At 41.6% G+C, this 26,271-nt stretch overlaps 1 protein-coding gene across 1 annotated transcript in view; it reads right to left on the minus strand.

Annotated features, from left to right (window-relative positions):
* Positions 1-2,833: 2,833 nt before the first annotated feature.
* Positions 2,834-26,271, minus strand: part of FAM20C (FAM20C golgi associated secretory pathway kinase) — a 57,336-nt gene continuing 33,898 nt past the window's right edge. Inside the window, 7 exon segments of the mRNA XM_008498591.2 lie at positions 2,834-3,995; positions 4,185-4,244; positions 4,325-4,406; positions 5,208-5,317; positions 5,918-6,098; positions 13,149-13,264; positions 14,230-14,322. Of these exon segments, the coding sequence (XP_008496813.2) occupies positions 3,743-3,995; positions 4,185-4,244; positions 4,325-4,406; positions 5,208-5,317; positions 5,918-6,098; positions 13,149-13,264; positions 14,230-14,322 (895 nt within the window). The 3' untranslated portion in view covers positions 2,834-3,742.

Consider the following 26,271-nt stretch of genomic DNA (forward strand, 5'->3'; position numbering starts at 1 on the left):
GCTCTCATGGGAATTACGCAGGAGTACAGAGGATGCCACTCCCAGCTGTCAGGTAGAGTTGTAATTAGGTGCTTCTAGAAGTATATCTATTTTTATCCATTTTTTATTGTGCATACTATATTTATTGTGCTGAAAACATTCTGCCCCTCACAGACTGCAGATTCCTTGGTATGTTATTGCCTAGCACTGTTGTTGAACCCCTTTTTGAGATTCAGAGACAAACCAATTGGTTTCTGACATTTATTTGTCTTCTTAGACTGAATCTTTTTGTTTGGTAGATATGTAGGACTCCTAAAGAGACATTACACTGTGTCATGCTAATCCTCCTTACTTCATGGATTACCAACCTAATGCACAATGACAGCCCTTTCAGAGCCATCCTCTCCCACTCTGGTAATCTGCTGTCACATATGTGTGCCAGAGTGCACAACCCTGCACATCAAACCCGTGGTGTCTGCCCTAAAACAGCCCCCACAAAACAAGCTATCCATGTGCAAAGGCACCCATAAACCATTCCTGCTGCTGAGAGAGCTCAAGAAAGCCCTCACTGCTGCCCTTACTGCCTGTAGAAGGATGCATCTCACTTCAGGAGAGCAACACCCTTTCCCTAAAAGCTCTCAAAAACTTGTGTGGTTTTCAGCAGAGAAAATTTTCTGCACTGGAGCAATGCTGATGCACCCAAAAAGTGGAGGTTTGCCCCTCCCTGGGCTGTACAGATCTCTTCTCAAGGCTGTGTTAGCCCCAGGAGCTGAAAATCAGAGCAACTTCCCTACTCCAGCTTCCCACCCCTGCCCACATAGAAAAGTTATATAGGAACAAGGCAATAAATCTTCTCCCTTCCCAAACACCAAGAAAAGAAACATGAGTCAAGGCTCTAGCTACCTGGCAGTGTGAATGCAAACACACCCGAGTGTCCTGGGAGATGCAAAAAGCAAATCTCAGCTTGTTTTGGCCATTCCACTTCTTGCAATAACCCCCAGGTCAGTCCTGGGTCCTCAGCTCCCCCAGCCACACACAGGGTCTGAGCTCAGCTGTTGCCAAGCACAACCTGAGCACCCTTCCCTTTGGTTGGGTTTGCACTGCTGGGCTGGGTTCGATTCACGCCAGTTTCTCATAAGAAAGCACAAAGGAAACCATTCCCAGCTTCTTAGCCAGTATCTCCCTTCTTCCAAGATCCTTGCATGTCTCATCCCAAAAGAGACCCCTCCCTTCAGCTTTTTTGTCTGTCCAACTCATGACTGGAAACAAGAAGAATTTTTATCTGTCTAGAAAGCTGCAGCAGAGAGCTTGTAAGAGGCAGCATCAAAGTTCAAGAAAGGAAGGAAACTGAAGACCCTACAGAGCTGGTTATAATATGGCAAGGATGAGTGACCTTTAGTTAATTATTCTATAGAAACACTACTAATCCTGCTTACAGAAATTCAGAAACAGGTTTAAAACAGTGAGTTTATGTCCCTGACAGAATGAGCAGCCTTCTGCAGAGACTTTCAGCTTGAGCCCTCCTGCCAGAACCCCTGACCTACAACCCAGCTTCTAAAGAACAAAGACCTTTGCTGTATCTGCTTCTCTCTGAGCCCAAAGGCTGCCAAGTGCTGCTTTCCAAAGGAAAACCAGGTTTGTAGCTCCAGATCCCTGGGATGACCTCAGCCCAGAGGCAAAAAGCAGAGCTATGTCAGGGAGGTGATTTTCCAGCCCCTGTCTGCTCTCCTGGCACAATCTCAGCATGAGAACAATCTGCACCTGCAGGAAAACCACAGCCAGGCACTAAGGATAAAGCAAGAGTAGTATCAACCATTTCAACTTTTAAAAATCCTGGTTTAGACTTCTTAGCTAACAGAGAGAGAGCTGCAGTGCAAGTGCTGCATTAGAGACATCTTTGCTGGAGCAGGTGGGTCTAAGAGAAGGAAAAAAAGCCATGGGGTAGCAGAGACGTTTTCCAAGTTCATGGACACTTGTGTAACCTGAGATGTTCTGAATGCCATGTATGTGTGAGTCAGGGGAATCTGAGCTGGGCAGTGAAACAGTGCAAGACATGTTTTTAGTGGTAATACATCAACCTAAAGGTGAATGAGACTATAGAGCAGATCTTTCTCTCATTCATAAGTTGATATGTTGAAATGCCTACGTTTTAGTCTATCTGGCTACAGTCTTTTAAACTATATGTTTATAAATCCTTGGGAAGAAAGACATAAAATGAAACAAATGACACCTTTGAATTATAGCTGTGATGAATATTGTCATAAATTCTCTCCTCCACCCAAAGGAGAGATGGGAGATTCCTTCTATACCACACCATGTTTTCACAGGTCTAATACAGCTACTTGTTCAATTTACAGCTTGCTTTTGGCTTGAAAGTCTCCACACATATTACGTGAACCCAGCTGTAAATGATTCAAATCTCTTTGGTTCAGAGTACCATATTTCTAGATAAATTCAGCTGAGATTTTCTGGGTTGTGCAAAGGCTTTTGCTATGCCAGGCAGAGGAACTGATGTGTTTAAATCCTCTGGGCAGTGCATCAAGCCCTAATCTTTTAGAGGTGTTGCTCTATAGCTTGTTTCTACAGCTATAATTTCAAGAGGAAGGGATGCTGAAATGAGAGTCCAAACAAGGAATATGCTTTTATATGTAAGATTAGCATTTTTCAACACCACAGTCCTTATCAGAGTTGTTGGGCATATTAATCACCAATTCCTTGTTTTAGCTCAGTTGGCTGTTGCTACAAAAGGGGCTGACAATTTAAACAACCACTTCTGAAATGCTTGGCTGGCGTGCCCAGCTTTGGCTCTGAACCAGATTTCAAGTGAAAAATGAGTCTGTTCAGACACAATGGCTACACATTTTGCCATATCTTTATTGCACTTTTACCACGTTGCAAACAATTCCACAAAAATGCTGCAAAAGTAAGCCTAGAGCTGCTTGAAAGCAGCTTTTTACCCATATATGTATATATTTACACAAAACTATCAAAAGCAAAGTTGAAAAGTAGCAGCTCGGCTATGATAGTCTAGAAAGATAAGAGCTGCCACCTCCCTATGGACAAATAGTACAACTTGGCATTTTACATCACTTTGTAAAACCAACATTCAAGTATTCCTGTCAATGCACAATTAGTGAAATTCCCTTCTGGTAACCACTGTATTTATTATAATAATAATAATTATTATTATTTGCCTTTAAAAGTTCATAATGCCTTAACCCTTTAAATGCTGAGTAGCTGGGGGGGGGGGAAGCATTCAATTTAAATAAGATACAGTGGATTAGAGCACTTAAAGGGTTAAAACAAAATACTAAGTGGACTGTCACCACAAATTAAAGTGTGAGTCACAAAACTATGCCATCCCTCTTAGTTAAATTTGGTAGGTAGGTCTGGGTTTTCATAGATATACCATATATAAATACAAAATATTAAGTAAAGGCCTCCTTTCTATACAAAAAGGACAGGAGGTGGTTTGCTATCAGACTGTTGTCTGTCAATGATCTGAGTATTTTCTGAGTCTTTTCATAATCTCTCTTTAGGAACTAATGAAAAGCATCACATTAGACTTATTTTTCTTATTTAACTAATCCTTTGCAGAGTCTACACATTACCTACTTTGGGAACAGTTACATCTCATTTCTGAATTCACTGAATTCATGAAGTGGCATATACAGTCTTTTGCAAGACTTTTTTTATTTATTTTGTTTTTCTCCTCTTTGAATCTTCTTTGCTTGGCTGGTAAAAACGTGGTCTTGCCATTTCACTACCTCTCGGTCGTAACAGTGTTAACATCAGTGTGAAAGTCATTTTCAATGACATTGTCGTAACCATCCTTTTCTATACAGTCACTAACAGCCTTGAGGACAATCCGCAGCCTCCTGTCCATCGCCTCCAAGTGAGGCTGGTAGAGAACAGGAGCTATTTTATCTTTTAGTAAAGATTCCTTCATCAAGAGACTGAGCTTGTATTCCTCCTTGGCTAACAACTGCAATCGCAGATAGGTAGACTTCCTGATTCTAAGAGAAAAAGGAGAAAAAAAATGTAAATCAGTATTTTCATTGCTATTGATCTTGACAAGGCTAAAAAGCTGATAGCCAGCATAGCCATATTCACATAAAAATCTTATTATGTGACCTGAAGTGAGAAGCAGGCATAGCTGGATACAACTGTGTAAAATGGGAGACAACTCCAGAGGGGAACCATACCTGCAGCACTGGTTTAAAGGCACCAATATGGAAAGTTCATCATGGGAATATTTTCCAAACCTATTTAAAGATAAGAGTGAGAACATGGCTGTTGCAAAGACTTTTTTTTCCTTCCCCAAAAGATTATGAAAGGTATTTACCCTCTTCCATTGTCTAAGTGGATAATAAATGTTTCATTTCCGAACTTCTCGAAGGTTTCGTAGTGATGTCGATCCATGTTACCTATGGGGGAAAAAGAGAGAAAAAAGACTTCTCAGTCTGGCTTGCTGCTGAGCCTGCAGCTCAGACCAACATGAAACCTACGGGTCAGCAAGACTTCCTGCATTGCCCAGACATGGATCTGTATATGGGATGTAGCTGGCATGTGTCTGAGGATCAGCCTGTCTGCTGGCACCTTGAAGGTACATTAGTTGCACCAGAAGAGCTTGCATAGGAGAATGTCTCTGCTGACCAGTGAGCAGGCATGGAATAGGTCACTATTACCTGCTTGTTAATTATTATTTTATTCCAATCAGGCTACATAAAAAAACCAAAACAAAACCACTTTCTGATAAATACTACAGTTGCCTCCAGGACAAAGCAACACTTTTTTTTTTTTTTTTTTTTTTTCCCCTCCCCCTGACAGTTCAAAGAGCAACCAGTAGTGAATAGTACTGCAGGCTGAAAACCATGTGCCAATAATGAGCAGCTCTTGAATGTGCACCCAGGAGCCACACGTTACAATGGTAAAGCACTCACTAAAGCAAACTGTAAAGATCTTGGCTGTTGTGAAGGAGACTGGCCTGACCCACATTCATCATCACTCTGCACTTCAGAACATCTTTGTTCCTTTAATCTGCACTGATGGGAATACATAACCATGCAAATCTGCATTTTCTCATAATCATCTAGAACAGCACATACACTAAATGCAGCTTCAACTATGCTTTAGCAAACTGCTGAGCTGAGCAGAGCAATGTAGAAAGAAATGGATCTTATTCTAATTAGATGTTGCATTTAATTTTTGAAAGAGATGAAACATACCCATTAGGAAATCAAAAACTGTCATATCCATTATATCCAGAATTCTGGTCCCACTGTCGTATGGGGGTGTTTGTTTAACCTCTTCACAATAATCTGGATCAACTTCCCATCTGGAAAAGCCAATATTTTGGTATTTTATGTGACATACAAAGCTTACTGAGCATTTAAAAAAAAAAAAAAAAGTTATTTTGGAAAGATCAAGTTGTATCATGATTGATTGAGGGCAGGGTCAGGTAGAGGCAGGAAATTCTTCAGGCTGCTTTCAGTAATGCAGGCAATGGACAAAGATTGTGACTGATGAAAAAGGAAGAAAATCACAAGATTGAAAACTATCTGTCTAAAAGCTTCAAGATTTAGGAGACCAGCTGCACCATCAGTCATATGATGAAAACATCTGAGACTTGTTTAGGGCTGCAGAGAATCTTTCTTCCTCTGGTAAGACTTAGACAGGTCCAGTTGCATCCTGTCAAAGCCACGGGATGTATCTGTCCCACGAGGGAATTATGCCACTGGAGGTCCTTTCAGGTTCAGGACTATCAGCTGGAGCTCCTTGCAAGTGTGAGTCCCTTCCCAGGAGCTGGACCCGTTGAAGAAATGCAGGTGCTCTCCTAAGCCTCAATGCTTTAGATCAGGCAAGGGCAGTAACTGCAGCACTGTGACTGCAGCTTTGGCCTTGGCACCTGGTGAACCCCCTGCTCACCACTACTCACTCTGCTTTCTTGCGCTTGTGGTAGGAACGTCTCCAAGGGTTTCTCCAGGTTTTCCTTTTAGCTAAGGACAAATCAGGCAGGAAAGCAGCCAGGGACCCTTCAATCTGATCTGGTTTTCCACACAGGGCGTGCTCTGTTGAGCAGTAATAGGAGCATTCCCCATAGAAGCAGATGTTGTTGGCTGGCAAATGAAGGAAAAGAGTTTTAAAACCTACCCTTAAATTACAGTTGAAGAATTCATAAAAGCACTGATGTATGTGTGAGCAGAAATAAGTCTTAGACCCAAAACCCCATTACCACACATAGTTTTCTTCCACTGAAACCACTAGAAAGACATTATTTTTGATGGCTGAGATCACGCCCTGTGCTGTGACTATTTCCAGTCTATTTATATTTCAAAAAACCCCAATTTTGTTATTTTTAAAAACCCTTTCCTTTCTTCTTTCATTTTCCCTGACTGATACATCCTTTGGGATATATTTGTAATGTCAGGCTGGAACCCCAAATCCCACAGCTAACAAGTGGCACGTGTTCAAAATTAAGTCACCTTTCAAAATCTTGGCTCATTTCTTTAGGAACAGACAACATTTCATTCATTGAATTGCTGGGATGAGAAGAGCTGTCAGTTTTACTAATGAGAATTATTTACCAGAAAAATTCATGTGGGGGTGTATGTGGAAGGTGGAAATAGCACAGATGTAACTCTGCCAGAATGCATCCCAAACTTGGATTTCTTTCTTCACACATCAGGTTACTCCAACAACCCCACAAAAAGAGCCTGCAGCAGGTTTTGGAGTGTGTGTTACGTTAACACCCCCCCAAAAGCTGCCACCACATATTTCTGTACTAAGAGGAACACCCACCTCTTTACAGGAACCCAGTTCCCACAAGAATTCACTGGTGGTGGGAAAGAGCAGCTCATCCCCAAACTCCACCAGGATTGGACTGTGAACAAGAACAGGAGTGCAGTGCTGATGATCTTGTCAGTGTGCTACAACTCTTTTGACATTGCTTTATGCACATAAAATGTAGTTAGGAGAAGACTGCCCTTTCCTTATGGTAATGCATGAAGCTGAGAAGTCCCATTGCTTCCTGATTCCCCTCAAGGCCTCTAAATTCAAATGCTCCTTCTGAGCCTCTCCCTTTGGATCAGTATAAACAAATCAGGAAGGCCTGGCAAAAAGAGGGAAGTGATTTTCTGCCTGCCACAGAAGACCAGGCAGCTTGGAAAGGTAAGTTAGTGGATTTTCATCATAGTATAATGAGATGTATCTCATCACATCACTGTGATGTTCCCTTGATCCAGCTCCATCCCATGGCTGGCAAAGTGCCTGGCAGAGCTGGTGCAGTGCTGGTGGGCAATGCAAGGGAGATGCTGAGTCAAGAGGACAGGGAGCAGGGAGTCCTGGTGCTACAGAAGTAACAGGAGGGAGGGAGAAACAGAGCAAGAGGCTGAAGCTGGGGAAGGAGAAGAAGAAGGTGGAAGAGTAACAAGGTCCCATAATATTTTTGATTGCATTAAATAACTGTATTATCTGAGACCAAATGCTAACCTTGGAATCACATCATAAGGCTCAGCTCTTCATTCCCAAGCCTCTACTGATGGCCATCAGGTTTCTCCTTTAACTTGTGATTACTTTTCCCTGGACCCTCTGTTGTGACTGACCCATTAGTGACAGCCATCTCCCTGTGCTCAGGAAGGACTCCAACCCATATTTACAGACTGTATATTTACAGTCACACTGTTGGCTCATACCAGTTTCATGCCTCCCTGTGAACCTCTTCCATAATTCAGGATGCAAGGGAAGAGTTGTCCAAGCATCTGTGGGGAGCTCTGCCAGCTGCAGAAGGTCTGCAAGCAAGAGCACCATGCTAGGCCATTAGGATCTTTGAGATACTCTCAGCCAATAAAAACTTGGGGAAAATATCTGTCATTTATACTCTTAAAAAAATCTTATTGCAGACAAAGTATTTCTAGGGGCCAAGGGCTGCCACATGGGATGATTTACAAGAAATCAGGTACCAATGCTGTTTGCTGCAGGCTGGCACAGGGTTAGGAGATGCAAAGGGATCCCTGGTGTCCTGGGTGCCTGCATCCTGGGAGAGAAGTCAGGGCTCACCCTGCAGTGCACCCAGGGGCTCTGTTTCCAACCATCTGAAGGTGCAGTGATGTTTTTGCTTCAAGTCAGCTGTGCCAGCATCACCTGTTCCTCTGGGGAAGGAGGAGACCTATGCAGATTTATCTGAGACAATTTATCTTCCAGGGTTTCTATAACCTGACTTCCACTTGGCAGGGGGAAGCTGATGCTGGGTTATCTGCCTCTGTAACTGCTTTGTAGACAGCAAAAGGGCCAGTGAAGCCTTTCCCATGCTATGGCAGCCTCTGCTGCTCACTATGTAAATCTGACCTTTCAAAAAAGGAATTATATTAAACACAGCATTTTTCACAGTGGGAAGATAAATACTGTGTTTAATAGTTTGCTTCTGAATTTAACTTTGGGAACAATGAAACCCTGCTCTGTATTGTCAACGAAAGCGACTGGGACTAATCATTTTACAGTAATCACACATTTGTATCCAGACAAATCTTCAGGAAAGCTCAGGGGTTATGGCAGTGATGGCATTTGCTGCTGCAGTGACACAGCCAGCACGTGTGCTGCCTGCACCATGCTGGGCCCTTCATCCCTGCTCCCCCTGTGCTCCTCCGACTACTGCTTTCCCCAGAGAGCCCTCATTGCCCCCAACAGGAGTCCAGTCCTCCAAGAAATGGCAGGATAGAACCACAAGGGTGTTTCTCAAGGAAAAGTGACTTTCAATGGCAAAGCTTTCTCTGCCAGCTTCTCTTCTCCCTGTGGGATCAGACCTGGGGTACTTGCTCTCCATGGCTCCTGCCTGATTTCTAGGGGTAGTGGAGGTGGAAGGACAATGTATCTCAAGTGACTATTAAAGAAATGAACTGCTTTGGTTGATACAAAATAGACATCCTGATATGCCTACCCTAGTTCTTACATGGAGTCAGTGAGATGAAGCTGCCTGAATTATCTGGGGGAAACATTAATTTTTAAGATTTCTTTAAAAACGAAGGGAAAAAAAAAAAGAAGTACCAAATATAGAGAAGAACAGTTCTCATTTCAGACTTCAAGGTGCAGTAGCAAGGCTCTTTGAAACCTAAGTAGGTGACCCACATTCTGCACAGCAGGCTGAGGGTGAAATTCCAGCTAGAGACATGAGCTCAGGGCTTTGCCAGCAATCCCATGCTCAGAGCAGAGTTTGGCCTTCAGAAAGCAAAAATCTGAGGGAAAGGGGAGATGAAGTCTAATTGGAGTGTGGTCCTTCTCTCATTAAAACTGGCCAGGCCATATGTTCCTGTCTCATAAGATCCAGGTGTTTCTGTACAGATCCCTCTCCCTAAGCACACCTGCCAAAGAAACAACTGTCAGAAATTTGTGCTCCTGCAGAGTGGGCAGCAACAGCAACAGCAGCTGTGCTGGCAAACCAGACAGGGAGGGATGTTTATACAGGTTGAAATGTTCAAATGCTGCAAATTTGCAACATGCAAACTCCCTTCTTCATTGAAAACCAGAATTGCTGCCCCAAAGCACTAGAGGCAAGAGAATCAATCCCAAGCAGTGTTGCAAATGTCTGATTTTCATTATCTGAGGATGAATAGATATGATTTGTAATGAAAACCACACAAAAATCATAGTCTGGATATCAAAACTCCAACTAATTACAACAGTTAAGAGCCAGGGTATCTGTGGATCTGCACATTTTCTGTGCATAGTCCTGATAACTGAACAATAATCCCTCTCAGGAAGAAAAGGAACAAGTGGAGATACCTTAAAGCACACTGCTTGCCAGAGCAATTCTTTTACTGAGATTTGCATGACTGTTAATACAGGACTGTTAATAGAAGCCTGTGCAATTTGAATACTGGAAAGCATCCTGAATATTTACTAAAGAAATGCATGAAAAGATTTTTCTTTTACCTGCTCAAAATAACAGCTAATTCATAATTGCCACTGTTCGCTTAGAGGGAAAAAAATAATCCATAATCCCTTGGAACTGGTTAATATGAACAAAAACATAGTGCTTACTAGCTGTGTAACATTGATTTCTTTAAGCTGCTGCTTCAATTACTTCCAAAATGAAGGCTGACATCATTAATATGTCTCTTTTTTCCTAGCAAATTACCATTCATTTGTAAAAGTAGCAGGGCTACTGCAGTCTGCCCTACTGCAAAGGATGCAAAATTAATTTAAATAATTACTGACCTAATTCCATTTCTCATGTTGAGTCCGAACTGTCTGGAAGTGCACTTTTCTGCAATCTGCTTTCTCTCTGAATGCAGTCTAAAGCAGGGACTGACTGACTGACCAGCTTGCTCACAGCCATTCCCACCTTTCCAAGAACTGGGAATCAGACCCAAATTTCCACCCATCATGGGACAAGAGTGAGGTTTCTTCTGATACATCTCTGCATGGGTCCAGGGAAAAACAGGGTGAACATCATCAATATTTACCCTCTGAGGGTTTCCACTGCAAGCAGTGGTCTCCCAGGCCCAGGGGAAGAACTTTGTACAAAATCAATTACATTAAGTTCTTGTTTAATTTTAAGAGATGTATATAAATGCACAGAGAGCCATACATGGCCAACAGACTTCATGTGTCCCCATGACCCCACTGTCACTGAGCACTGTTGGGGATAGAGATGCAGGGATGCAGCCACCCCACAGGGAGCCTCAGGGGAGCCTCCAGAGCTTCCTGGGGGTGCACAGGCTGGTTCCTGCAAGTATCCCTATGGCACACCTCAATTTCCCAGCCTTTAATCACTTCTCAGAACTGGTTAAAACCCTCAAAACCAAGTGACCTTGGTGCTATTTCTCTGCCCAAGGGGACAGGTCAGTCTCTTCAAGTTATCCATAGGCTCCCTGGTCCCTCTCCATCCTCACCTTCCCAGGCTGTGGAGCTCCCCCCTGCACCCTCCTCTTTTCCCTTTTCTGCCCTTAATCTGCTGCTTGAGCTGCCTGATAGGTGGGTAAATTTGTTTCCAAATGCCTAATTTAGGACCTTTGTTACTGTTTCATTAAACATTAATTAATGCTTGCCTCTTAAGGTCAGTATGAAATACAAGAGAGAGGTTGAGTATATGTTAATGAGAATCTGACTAATTAAACTTGGGACTTGTTGGAAAGAACTCTGACAAGTAACCAACATGATTTAAGCAAACTATATTGATTTAGGAAATGTAAAATTGAAAGAAAAAATTAATTCCTTAAGCATTTTATTCTCCAGGAAAGCCCGATTCACAGTTAATCAAATATTTTAATTGAATTTATCTGAGGCCTCTAAATAAATTTGAATAAAGGATTATGGTTGGATCATCCCTTGGATGTCTGGAATTTCATTATGACAAGATAAAGATCTTCATCTGAACCAACAGCCTCAACTGCCTTGCCATGCTCTGGCTGCTGTAAGCTCAGTACTTGAGTACAGTCTTGTAATTCTCAGAAATCACTCAAGTTCACCCCTAAGCCTTGCTATGTAACCTGGAAAGACTAAAAAGCAAGAAAACCTGCTAATCTTACTTGCTAAAATAGGAGTAAAATGGCTTACATTTGAAATGGGCCAAAGCACTCGTGAACAAGAACAGTCACAAGATATTTTTTTTTGCCATCTTTTGCATGTGACTGTTTGCCTACAAGAAAAGCAAACAAAAAAAAAGTAGGCAGAGAGGGAGAGAAAGGAACTGAGACACAAGTACCTAGCTGGAGCAGGCAGAAATGTCTGCATGTGGGGGTTTGGTGAACACTGTCACCATGTGCCGTCACCATGTACTGTCACCATGACTGTACATGTGAAACTGGAGCACTCATAACACAGAGTAAGATGAACCCTCTTGTAATTATGTCATGTATTTTACAAGTGAAGTTACTGGAATAAATAGCTGTCTGCTCAACTGTGTCCTGCACAGCTGAGCACAAATATGAAGCTAAAAATAACAGCCACAATAATGACTTTATTGGTGATCACAGAAGTGTGATAAATATTTTAAGAGAGAAAGCTCTGCAATGACAGGGCTCTGGATTTTAGCTAACAGCAAAAAATTACTGTTACACTGGGAGAAACTGTAATTAAGTCTTTGGATCTTGACTTTAGGGATCTGGGATAAACAGCTTCTGGCCAATCATGCACAGACCAAGGGAGAGATCTCCAGAGATTTCTGCTCCAGATTTCCTGTTACACAAGCCACAGCCTGAGTTCAGCAAAGCACATTTCCATGCAGCTGAAATATAAGTTAAGCTCACTGGAACATAGCAACATGCTTGAAGTTGAACATTTCCCTAATACATTCTTTCTCTAAGAATACATGTATGCAAACATTTTTGTGCTTCAACTCAGAGCCTTTATTTCTCCATCTCAGCATCCCAGATACTGAGCAGAGATACCATCGCTTTCTCCCACCGTTTGCTCATCTTCACCTATTCCAGTTCTGTATTCTGCTGAGCAGGGTGTGGTTTTACCCTCTTTGTAAAATTTCCACTCTGTGGAGCTCCATTTGTGGCTGGGGACACAAGATGTTGTGAAACACTGAAGAATGATGAAGAATAGTATTGGTTTCTGAGGTGAGCTCTCAAAGCAAGAAGGAGGACTTGGAACAATTCAGGTCACTTCTACTCTGGCCTCTGCCCAGGGGAGAATCTGAGCTGGAAGCAGGCTATCTTACACATCTATTTGCTTGATTTTTTCCCAAATTGCTGGTGTAATAAAAACTGAAGTACATGACTCTGAGAAAATTAGGTTTTGGTCCACCAGTCAAAACCAAGAAATAAATGCATCTGACCAACAGAAGTGATCAGAAGTGATGGATCACATTGCAGGAGAAAAAAAAAAAAGTCTAAATAACTAATGGGCTAAGTAATAAGGTTTTGGATAAAATGAGAATAACAGAAGAAATTGCTTTAGAAATTGCTCTACATAAAACATTTGTTGAATATATTGCTTTTGTGAACATAAAAGCCTGTCTCTGTGGATAATTTGTCAAGGGGAAAAGGCACTCAATTCAAAACAATAAAGTCTTCTTTGTAAGCTATGTCTCCACATTTATTTTTATTCAAAGGTCTAGAAGACAGTTCTATTAGAAACATCTGAGCAATTAAGCAATCTACACATCGTTCCCTTAAGTATGTGTTTGGCGGCATGGAAAGAATATGTGTTATTTCCAAGACTACCTGGTGAGATGAAAAATGTTCTCCACAGTTTCTTGTCACGAGTTACATCTCTTATTTCTCTTGTCATGTTAACCAGTCTGCCTGCAACAGGGGGCACACGACGGAAATCCAGGATCCTGGAAGAGAAAAAAAAAAGAGAGTTTATGTAAAGGATTAAAATATAACGATACTGATAGGGTTTAGGAAGGTTCATTACACTCTGAAGGCACAATTATCTGTGGTCTTTAAGGAGTAAAAAGCCCATCAACTATAACTGGATAATCCTTTGTATAATACGTTACAAAATACGCCCTGAATATGATCAGCTCCGACTTGCCTGCTTGGTACAGAGCAGATGCAAAATGCAGAAGAGGATGGGGACACATCATTCCATGGAAAAAATGAAGATACACAAAATCCCAGAAGTCAGAGGCTGTGGAAACTTATTTTTGATATTGTGCTACTTCAGGATTGTTATAACATGCATTTTACTCACAGATTTTTAAGGGGCTTGAGGAATGTGATTTCAGCTTCTTTTTTCCATAAACACCATCTCATTGTAATTTTTTTTTCTGGCAGTCTTAATATTTGTCTTATCCTTAAAATATCTACCCAGGGTGGCTCTTAAAGGCAAACCTACCTTGTGCCTCCTTTATCCTCCATCAAGCAAGAAGGCAGCATTATTACACATACCTCCAAACAATTTGCATTCCCAGATCTTCAAGCTCAGATTTGTGTGCCCTGGAGCTAACTGAGGTGAGCCAGTTTTCCAACACAATTATTTGAGATATTCCCAGGGAGATGGGTCCCCTCTGTACACACTTTAGTATCACAAGGGAAATTCATTTCTCTGCTTCTCAATGTAATTTCTCTTTCTTTTTGAGGATTACTTACTGCTAGGCTTCTAATTCTCAGAGCCAGTAGCATTTCCTAAGTACTAATCTACCCTTTTGTCATCTGCCATTTCCTTTATTTGTGGTGTTTGCCCACTTTTGTTCCATTTTCCCCTTTTCCAAATGAAACTCAGTTACAGTGCTGGCCAAGTGCAGAAACTTATCTCAATATTTCCACTTCTCTTTTAATGCAAATCCATTTTACTTGCCTGTCCAAATGAAATGCTGCTATTTCTGCATTATGTCTTTCATAATCTGAGAAATAAAAAAAGTCAGGTGGGGTTTCTTGTTCTCTGGTTTGTCTGCAAAGAAAAACAAGGAAAGTGTTTTAATGAAGGGTAAGGATTCCTAAGGAGCAGTACTCAGTCATCAGCATGTTATTCAGGAGTTCAGTATTGTTTGCTTAATAGAAGGCCTTTAAATAACTGTGTGCATTATTTGCCATGTAGCCTGCATTTTATCTTCTTGTTTAAACTACTGTAACAAAAAATAGGAATTCAAGCCTTGTGCACACAGGCTGCTGTCACAAAGCTGTTCCAGCCAAGACACTTGTCCTGTTTAACCAGATCTGTTTTATCATTCTCAAACATTTCATTAGTGATAGCAGTGAAGACAATGTCATTTCATAAATTATTATCATTAACTGCAATTATGAAGTTTCTAAAAGTAATAACTTTTTTCTTTCATCTTTGGCAGCCGTGCAGCTCCTATCTAAAATATAATTCTCCTTTTAAGAGCCCAAACTGATGTGTTTTTCTCATTTCAGGAGAAATGGATTCACTGCACTTTGATGGCCACGACACGTCATGTGTGAAAGAACATTAACAAACCCATGTTCCACCAAGGATTCAGAGTTTGTTGTTTCTTCACTTCAAGAATAGATAAAAAGTGTCATTCTGATGGGGACAGAAAGGCTAAAGCTTCAGCACCAAACTCCATGGAAAATAGAAAGCTCTATATAATAAAGGAGCAAATCTCTGTCTCACTTCAGGCAGTTTCCAGTCCTGATGGCTTTTGACTGGAGCACAGCTCAAGCAGTGACCATCACAATGTCTGGGCCTCATCTCAACCTGCAACATGCCCTATTTTGAAGTCTGAAATGGGAGATAGGTACTGCAAAGCTGTTCTGCAGAGCAACTTTCAAGAGAGGACAGTTCCTGAGAAGAAGAAAACAAAGTTCCTTTTCATACCCCACTGTCACAGGTGGCCAGCTGACAGCTCATGCATCACCCATGCTACATGCTGGCAATTAAAATACAGCTTCTGCACTGGGATCTTGTCTCATGAAAAGCTTTGGGGTGCTGGTGCAGAGGTCAAACCTCAAGAGAATTTCCTGTAGATCCTAACCATGGGGCTTGTTGGGAACCTGGAGCTGTGTCGACAAACCACCATGATTACCAGGACTGGTATCTGCCCTTGAGCTCTCCTGTATCCAAACTGCTGGAGAAGTTGGGTAAGTCTAATGGTCTAATGGCTATATGAAGACTTTGCCATGCAACCAGTAGGGTTTGAAAGGCTTACATCTTTTCTCAGACTTTTTTCTTTATATTAGTATCTTGGTGAGGTACACTATATCACCCTGAATTATGAACAATTGCCATCAGAGAGACAACTTCAAGACATTTGACTTCTGTCCAGTGTAACTCAAGGTCAGAGGGGCCTCCAAAATCCCAGTGATGCTCTGGCTAAAACAGCACTGACCACTGTCATATCAGTGGTAGCAGAGGAGGCCAGGTAGAAGTTGTGCTAGGGTGCTGCTGTGGCTGCAAAGAGTTCACAAGGACACAAGCTAAATGTGAGCTTGGCATAAAGTAAAAAATAATATTTTGCTTTGTCTCTATAATAAATGCTAGAGAGGAAGGAGCACACCCACAAAGAGAAATACAGGAGAGCCAGAAACCTATGGCACATCACACAATACACCATGTCATCAAGACAAGAGCTAGGGGAGCTGCCACCCTGTTGTGCATATTCCCCTCAAAAATGAAGAAATAAGCCCTGAATATAAATGCAAAGAAAAGATTAACATATTTCTGCTGGGCAGAAAATTACACATTTGTATCTAACTTCCCCTCCCCCTCCAGATTTTAAAGTAGCCTATTTCTTCAACAAATCAAAGACAGAAAGATTCATCCCATGATTTTGCAAACTTTACACATATCAGCACAGCTGATAAGTTTCAGAAAATATTACTAATTACCTAATCAATGCCATCTGCTTTTTATCTCCCTAAGACTTTAAACAAATCATGGCTGCTCCTTTACAAGAAAATCTTGCTCTGGAAAATCCAACTTAAATACGGGCTAGATCTCAATCTTGCAGGCACAGCCATGCCCACAGCCCAGCTCCACATGCTGGGCAGTCAGGACATCCCCACCATACTCCAGTCTCTCTAATTTCACTTTTCTATTTGCTTCCTCTCCCCCCTGGCAATGGCTGCAGATATTATTCATTTGGGTGCAAGCACAGCTGTCCTGCAGGCTTAGACTTGTTTGTAGGTATTTCTCTCCTGTCATAATGTATTATTAAGGGGTAGTGCAGCCTCCTAGAAAATCATAACTTGATTGTTCTAAACCCTTCAAATATGGGCACCAAATCCACAGGGCAAGTTAAACAATGGAAATACCACTGGTTTTTGAACATGGCTATTCGGCATGAAACAAACTCCCATGTTTATTTGGTGCTTCAAAGGTGTAGCAGATCCAAATGTGAAAACCTCTCCTGAAATAACCTTGAAAAGTACTTTTTGCTTACGTATTCTAATACTCCACAGATCAAACAGGAACCTTGTTCCTTGGATCTGAGTTTAGGTGGCAAGAATTTTATTCAAACCCACATTTATTGCTAATTTCATATCTGAAGTAGCACCTAAAGAGATTTGTTGGTAACTCCTCAGCCTCAGTAAGCTGCCATACAACCTCAAACTCAAAACATGTGCAATGATCATACCCTAAGGTACATAACTGAGTTTAAAAAGCCACATGAGCCTAACACAGCTTGGAATCGATGGAGTAAGTGGACTGATGGGGATGGCTTAAACAGTGTTAAAAAGGCACCTACCTCATAATCTGTACTTTTACTTTATCCAGGTGTTTTTCTACATTATTTTATTCACATTTTAAAAGCTGCTAATTTTGGCATGCACAATCTAATCACTGCATTCCCTGGTTTGGTGCTAAGTCTTCTAATGATCTGTTCTGATGTACATACATAGAGAGGTGGAAGATCAAACTCTGCTTTCAGATGTAGAGTCAGCAAGTCTTAGCAGTGACTGTGGCTTTGGATGGTGGTACCTGGCACTCAGTCTCTACGTGACAGGCTGGGAAAGGGGCATGAACTCTGAGTCCCTTCCAGGTCAAGTAAAGTATCTTACAAAACAACACTGGACCTGACCCATCCTACAGCATGTTTGAAATCAGAATTGCTTTTAGAAGGGGGGAAAAAAAACCCCAGACCTCAAGTTATTTTGGTTTTATTACCTGATGACTATTGATATTAATTTTCTAATAAAATGACACACATAAAGAGTTATTTGAGAAAACCAATCAATACGCTGAGCCCTCTGTAGAAGGAGGGAAAATAAATTACAGCCATGGGCAGAGCTCCTCTACTCCAACAGAAACATCTCACAAGGTGCTGGGAACATGTTTTGCACAGGTTGCAGACGGTGGGAGAGGATTTCTGGCAGCAGCTCTTATTTTGCAAACAGTTGGAATCTGGTGATCCTCTCTTTGGAGAAGGATTTGGCAGATATTTATAATGGCAGGCTGGGAAGCTCTGGAGGAGAGACAGATGGAAGTCTGTTGATAGTGCACACAGTTAAAAATTACACAGTGGCACCAGACCAATTACAGCATGAGGAAAAGACAAATCAGCACAGTAACACGAGTAGAGGAGAAATAAGAACTAAAGGGGAAATCAAAGCCCGTGAAAATTTCCCTGCCATGGCACAATTCAGAGAAAATATTGGAAGTAAAGCATAATTTTAAACAGGACAGGGACACATTTGTATTGACACAAGATGAGATGCAACTATAATCTGATCTGGTGGCTAGAAAAACAAGCCATGATTACAAATAAAAGAAATAAAGCTACTTTGATAAATGAACAGAGACAGGAAGAAATGTGGTGAATCAGCTCCATCCTAGCTATGGTTGGGACACGTCTTGGTGTTCAGTAGTATTTGGAAAAAACGATTTGCATGCAAAAATAATTGCAAAGACAAAAGCTTTTCTCAAATGTTTCTGTAAATTTTTTTTTTTTTGCCAATTAGTTGATACCCCAAACCCAACATTAATAGATATTTTTTCTTGCCATTCAGGAACCTCATCACCACAGTGAGACTGCAGGCTCTGCAGACGCTCCAGCATTTTAGAAAACTACACCTTTAACATGCAAATCTATATTTAGTTTCCCAGATCATTTGCATGCACCTGCCTAAATTATCAGGATTAATACCCACCAGGGCCATGTATTACTCGAAAGAATCCTGCCTCATTGCCAGACTTCCTCTGCTCTGGAGGGGTCCTATTATCTGTAGAGCAGCCAAAAAGCTAGAAAATAGGGCAAACAGCCCAATCAGAGTCAAGTGTGATCCTGACAGACACATGCTGTCTTTCTGTGCTGCAGCCCAGAGACATTTCAGAGCCACGTTTTGTGTCACCCCTGTGTACCTTAACTAATGGAAGGATGTGTCCCTGGTTAGAGAACAGCCCCTTGTAAATGCTTTGCACTCCTCTTCTGACACATAATCAGGGGCATCAGCCACAGGGATTAGGGATGATTATGGATCACAACAAGGAGATTTGCCACAGCAGGGAGCGGGTTTGTTTGTGTTAGAGCATTTTGCAGATGGAAACCCTGACCCTCTCAGGCCAGGGAAAGTCAGCAGCAGCGAAATCACTAAGAAAAGTAACCAGACAGTGAGGTGTTGTAATTGCATTGGCAGGGACATGGCTAACATTGATAAGAGAGTAATTTGGCTCTTGGAGCAGTTAACTGGAGATTATCTATCCACAGCTATAGGTTGCTAGTCTCCTCTTTTGAAGAGCAGCTTTCCTCTCTTCTGGGGTATTGAAGGTGTTTAAACACCTGTCCTGGAGCTGAGTTGCAGGCTCAACAGTTAATATACAGGATCACCTAAATGATAAAATAGAGTTAATGCAAGACTAAAAGGCTTCCACTCAGCAATTTGCTTGTTTCAATTACTTTGTGGCCTAGGAGGGACTTGGGGACCTCTTGCACTTGGAAGCACCACGGTGGGGCGCCCCTTGCTTGGGCAAGCAACCCAAGGACAGACACTCCATCAAGTCCAGAGATCCTTTCTTCCAACACAGACAGGCATGAAATCTCCCCAGCCCTTGCCTATGAACTTCATCTCTGTACTAGTGGAAAACTCAGAATGAAAGTCCAGTGTCTGCTTGAAAGATTTTCTTCCTCCCCACACCCCCTGCAACGCTTATGTCAAATTGGATTGTGCAGCAGTGGGATCTAGAGTGCCCTGAGATAATCTAAAGCTTATTATTCTAAGTGAAGGAGGCAGCTCGTGGAAAAAAAAATCAATGTCTCTGAGTCAGCTGCACTCCTTAGGAGGGTACTTAGATTTTGCATGCAGTTGTATCATCCGAGAGGGCTTTCTATGTGGTTTGGCACCACTTAGAACAGGTGGAAAAAATGCCACTTAATTTTATAATACATTTTAGTGGCTTAGTAAGTCCTTAGGAAGATAAATGATATTGCTAATGCATCTACAGCTACAGCAGTGGATACCTGGTGCTTATTTCTGACTCCTTATGGAGTCTTGGCAGCTGATGGCTTTGGCTTTAACAAAATGTTCTGCTACAAAGAGCACTCCCAGGAATGATATGAGCTGCTTACAAGAGCAGAATATGGTCCAGAAAAAAAACGGCCAATTCAGGAATGCAAAGACATCCTATTTAAGTGGTACAGAAAGGATGTTTGGCCTGTTTCATTGCTATCATCCAAATGACAATATGGGCCTCTGCAGGATGTTCAGGCTTCTGTTTAACTAGCAGTTCTGCAGCTAGGAAAAATGAGAGTATTTACTGTGGCAGGAAGACAGAAATTCGCACTGGGATATGATAGCAATAGGAATAATTAGCAAACTGCCAAAAGGATAAATACCAAGATCATGCCATGGCATGCCAGCCCCGGAGTGCTTTTATTCTGAGCAGCTGAAGAGGGTTTGACAACAGCACATGCTCAAGGACCAGTTAGCTCAATATAAATCATAAACTTCTGATGCAGAGAATGACAAGAAGCTCTCAAAAGAGCATTTATAATATAAATATATTTTTACCTGGCACAGGAAGATGGGGAGGAGGGGGGGAGAAAGAGAAAATCCACAGGGAAACAGTTATTAAGGTGGATTTTCTTTCCATTTCCAGTTGTGGAGTCAAAGGAAAAAAGGCTCAGGAGGTCACCTAACCCTTTCCCTGCCTTCAGGGTGAGATCAGCCAGACCTAAACCATTCTTGACAGACTTTGCTATAACATGATTTTCAAAATGTCCTTTCACAACCCCATGGCCACAGCCCTCTCCTCCTTGTCCCCATCTGATAGCCTTACTCTTCTGCAGATTTCCACTCTTGCTTTTCTTCTTTGCAACACAATCAAAGCAAAACCATCACAATAAGACTTGCTTTGGTTGATCTGAGTGCCTTTCTGAAGAAGGAATACATATGATAGACATGCCAGAACAACTGGCTCTCATTCCTGGAAAGAGCATCCTCAAGCCACACCTGGGAATTAAATCTCAATGCCTTCAGACTGCAGATTCCTCAGCTCAGAGGCCCCTTCTTTACAAAGCACCATTAATATTTTTTTTTATTTCACTAAATACACAACTAACCCAATGTCTTGAATCTTGAAAGCCTACTTTAGGCTTTCCCCTTTAAATCAGCACTGTTTCTAGAATACAACCTCAGATTCCTCTACATGGATCAGTGTTTATGAAACAGTTGTGCAAAACCCATCCTTTGCTTGCAGCAGAAGCAGGGAAAGGTTCATAGCATTCCATGCATGAGATGTAGCAATATGTACTTATGCACATATATGTATATATAAATAAAACCAGATTTGCACCTGAGCAAAACATGAGTTACCACTCCTGACTACATAAGCAGATAGGTTAAGAAGGGATGAATAATCAGAGTAATTAATATGATCCAAGTACATGAAAGATTCATTTTATTCTCCACTACAATATAAAAAAAAAACCAATAAGCCCAGACATTTTCCTCTTGGAAATGTTGGGCTTTGGGGGCATTTGGGGTTTTTCTGTTCTTTCTAGTGATCTGGATTTGGTATTATTATCTCAAAATGCACCCTCCCTATACTCTGACTTCACTGACATTGTGCTGACAGTAATGTCAAGGCATAATCTCACCGATCATCATTTCATTGTCTCCCAGCACAAGAAGAGCTCCTTTTCTCATTCATTCTTTCGCGCTCTCAGATACATAAGACATGAAGAGAATCTTTGATCAGCGCAAAACACATAAGAGTTTGATCAAGTAGGAAAATTTCCCTCAGCAATTCAGAATATTACTTCCAGCTCTACCTAGTAAGTAGCTGCCTGTCATTATGGGAAAAGCAAATTGAAAAAAAAAATAAAATTAGTGTAAGCACATTTGTCAGGACGTCTTCCCCACTCACACTTTTTGGCGCAACAGCCGCCGGTCCCCTCCCTGCTCCCAGGGAAGGAGCCCAAAGAGAGGGGTCAGGTCCCTGTTCTGGGGGCTGCACTCCCAGCCTGGTCAGATTTCAGATTCACAAGTTGTTTCTGTTGTCTTTAAATAATAACAATAGCACCACCACAATGTATTATCTTTTTAAAAGATGGTGAAAAGAAGGCAACATGAATCGCTGTAACAAAACAGGTTTAGCTGTGCAAAATCAAAGAGATGAGCTCCAGTGCTATTAAACTGCTGATGGATGGATGGATGGATGGATGTAGGTGCCCTTAATATATAATCCAACATATACATCACTATATAATACCCCCTGCTGTGGTACTGGCCACAGTGTGAGCAGACAAGTAGGATCATTCTTTATATTTGCCTGCATTTTCCCTGCACCCCACAGGCATCTCCAATTTGAGAGGCAGGCACAATGTTAGGAAACATGCAAGTTCAAAATACTCGAGGAGAGATGAGTTTTTCCAGCATCATGGGATAGAGCCTGATCTCAGTTATTATCAAAAAGCAGCACCACTGAGTCCTGGGGTAAATGAAACAAAGATGCTTTTCACAAGTGCTTTGGTAAGCTGTGTACAGGGCTGCTTCTGTTATAAGTAATGACACGCACGGCTGCTTTTTGGTCAGTAGTGGGGATTGAAATGTGGATTCCTAAAATTGGAAGCTCAGGACTTCATACCTGGATGTAAAGAGGCTACCCTCTGGGCAGAGAGCTCAGCAGGAGGTATATAATCCATACTGTGTGCTGATTGCACAGGAGGCAGCACACATGCACAAATTGCAAGCGTACAAATGTGAAGGACTTGCTGCAAATTCGTCTTTATCTCCCTCTTTTGGGATGCTGGTGGAAAGAGGGGATGTGGGACAGAGAATAAGATAAATGTTGATGCCACGTTGGCTAAGTGGCAATGCCTGTTGGCTACAAAGTTTTTTTCTACCACCCAGAAAAAGGAGGACTAGTACAGAAAAACAAATGAGTCATGGTACGAAGAGACAGCAAGCTCTGGAAAGGGTCTGTCACTAATTTAAGAAATAAGGTTTGATTCATCTTTGAGATAGAAACTTGACTTGACATACAGGAATTGAAAGATTAAGAGGTACCTGACAGGATAACAAAAAAGAGTTCCCGGTGCCAACGTTATTATGGGTGATATTGTTGCCACAGCAGCAAGAAAAAAAACCTCATAGCAAGTAAATAATTAGGAGACAATATTAATGAGGTGCTACAATGATATTTGTGCCCTTCTTCAAGGTGTCTTCATTAAGAAATTGTATCACTAGCAGTATTTTCTGCCCCTGCATGGCCTGGATTCCTTTGTGCTCTTAGACAAGTGGTGTGAGCATTTTTGCCATGCCAAGCCCATGATATCTGTCAACTTTCCCCTCGATTTATCCCTTCAAGGTTCTGTTGTACATTGTCTGCTGGCCATAAATTGCAAACATGAAAAATGATACAGCTGCAAAAACTATTTTTGAAAAACAGGCAGTGCAAACAGAGCTCAGTGTGAGCCTAGGTACCTTCAGCCTTTCTTGAAGAAAAAACTGCAGAATATTTTCTACAGAAAATTTCAATAAATAACATTTGTAGAGCTCTGAGAGCACAGGAGGAAAAATATGTGTAAAATTATAAGTCTGAAGCATTTCTTCAGCCCTGAGAAAGTTATTTAATATGTCTGGGGTCATTAAGGGTAGGGATTTAACGGAACAATAACATTAAACATATTAGAAGCATAGCAGAGCTCCAATTTCTTTCAGCTTGTTGGATTTTTCTTTTTCACTGTACGTGATATATGTGCCACTGAAATTCCAGGGTTCACAATAGGTTCCAGTTCAAAACAGAAGAAGTAATTACTGTGAATCTGATGTACTGATACATAACTTCTTAGTTTTTATTTATGAGTTGCCTTCCCATCATCATGAGAATGATGAATGTTAGTAAGCTTGTCCTCAAAATCTCCCAGGAAGCAAGAAAATATTAGCCCCATTTTTTTAGCAAAAGCTGCAAAACATGGAGCTAATAAGGATTCAGCTCTGCCCTAAGCAAAGCATTCTAGCCTCATTAAGCACATGCTTAACTTGGGGCACACATCTAGCCAGTGAACTGTGTGTGTCCTTGACAGTCAAGCATAGACTTAATACTTCCTTGGAGCTCTTTTGTGCTCAGAGCTTTGCAAGAACAGCCAGGATAAGCACCAGGTCCCCAAAGCAGCTCCGGCTGCTCACCCCTTCCACTTCCAGACTCACACTTGTTTTTTATTCTCCTTCTCCCACCCACACCAACAACTTTGGGAAAAAATGTGTCATTCTGTCAAAAGTACAAGTCAGATTGGCCATGGGCTTCAGTAGATCCCAGATGTCACCTTTCAGGTTGACATTGAGGTCTGCATGTTGTAGGTGGGTTCAAGACTCCTGTACCCAAATAACTGCACCACTCAAAGCACTGCAACTCCTCTAAACAGAAAAAGAATTACTTTTCTTTCTTACATGGACAAACTACTCAGAAATAAGACTCAAGTGCTGGCTTTCAATCTGTCTCCTGCCCCACAGTGGGAAATATAAGTAGATCTAGAAAAGCTCAGATAACTTTTATGAGTTCTTGTGTTCCAGAAACACTATTTGCATTGTGCCAGGTGGATTTCCTCACACTCTCTCTCCCAAATGAAATGTCTGCAGTTCTTAAGATCATATAATGAAGATAAAACTGAATACAATACTACCTGTCTATTAGGCATACAAAAAAGTGGTCATTCTGTCATAGCTTGGGAGAATAAAGAAATGGATTCTCAGGTTGCAGCTATGAAAGTGGAAAATTCTTTGACATTTCACTGGTTTGAGTCACGGTTGAATTATGCATCTGGATTTATACAGAAGAGCTCCATGTTCCCAACACCCCAAAGGAATAACCATGATAACTCATGGTGTGCTCCCTCCTTTCAAACACTTTTGGCTTTTTATTGACTGTTTACCATTCAAGATCTACTGGATACTGAATTGCACTGAGTTAAGTGCCCGAGATTTTGCAGATAAATAACTACCATCAAAATCATTAATGGAACAAAGCCTATAAAATATGTATGTGTAGACCAGTACATTTAAAAAAAAAGAGCATGGAAGACTCATTTGTACAGTGAGCTGCTTTTACCCAGCTAAGGATCTTCAAGCCTGGATACTCTTCTCACACCCAGTACAAAATGAGAAACGGGATAAGAACAGTGAAGGATCTTATGCAACTTCCACCCCCATATCTCCTGAATGCCAGTGGACAGCTCAGCTCCAACTACTTCACACCAGTTCCAGCCCTGTGAAGGGGTGCAGAGGATGGGCTGGCTGCTCAGAAGAGATATTCCCCAGCAGAATGGCAAATTGTGCTTTTCAAGCTTGTTTCAAAAGCTGAGGATCTTCTATAATTATGCCTCTCATGTCAGCAGGCATGCAGAACCTGTGAAATAATTGCTCTCTAGAGTTGTGTGTTTTTAACTCCTCAGAGGTGTGATTTCCCAAAAAAGCACAGGTACCCCTGAGCCTGCCTTACTGCTGCCCTTAATGTCCCATAATAGGTGGCAAAGGGTGATATGCCTCTCTGTGCTGGAAAGAAGAGGTAATTACCTGGTTCAGACTACTTGGTGGTTACAGAAAAAATGGGAGTTGCTTTGATATGTTGTGGTATTTCATTGTTCTAATATAGCAAACTGCAACCTCTTTATTTTATTTTTTACTCCTGTCTTATTACTATTCCTTCTGTCAGCAAATACTACTTTGTGAAGGGTCTCTCTTATTCCTTACCCTAAGCTGGTTCTGCAGTTGGTTGGTAAACTTCTATTTATTAATGTCTTTTCTTCTCCACCAGAGTTTTGCCCAACAAGAAAAACAGAGCAGCCCTTTGCTGCTCACCATTTCCCCGCTGTGCCTGGGCATCAGCCCCATCCTGCTGCAAAACCCAGTGGCTGATCAACAGATCTCTCAGGCTGATTTTCCCTGACAGACACATGTCCCACCTGCCTTACTCCCATCTGCAAAGAATTACAAGTTTGGGAATGTGCTGACATCACCACTTTGCCATTTGTAGCACTTCTCTAGCAGTTCATTTCTGACCGGCAGCTGCCAAGGTGATTTACAAGCTCAAATACCCCAGAGGGCTCCTAAACCTCTTGAGTGCTGGGGAACAGGTTTTCTCAGCCTTGCTTCAAGGGTGCCTTAACTTTTCAAGAAGAAAGAATCCATGGACTGGCTTAATATTAACCCAAATGTTTCAGTCTCTTGGTAATTCTGAATTAATTAACTGTATCTTTCTCGGCCTTGGTTGTTCATTTATTGCATGAGTAAGAGTGTATTGGGTTGGGTGCCCTTACTTGTAGCCATTTCACAGATCAGTTGCCCTGCCTTATAAAACTATATAAAAAAACTTTACTTTCTCTTTAAGCTTCTCCTCTTCCAGGCTGGAAACTGCTGCTAAGCCATGCTTTATATTAAGGGAGCCACATGAGTCACAAATTATGTTGGAAATTACACATCAGGGTCCTTTTAGCTTGCAACC

Source organism: Calypte anna, chromosome 14 (genome assembly GCF_003957555.1).
Source record: "Calypte anna isolate BGI_N300 chromosome 14, bCalAnn1_v1.p, whole genome shotgun sequence".
NCBI classification, from domain to species: Eukaryota; Metazoa; Chordata; class Aves; order Apodiformes; family Trochilidae; genus Calypte; species Calypte anna.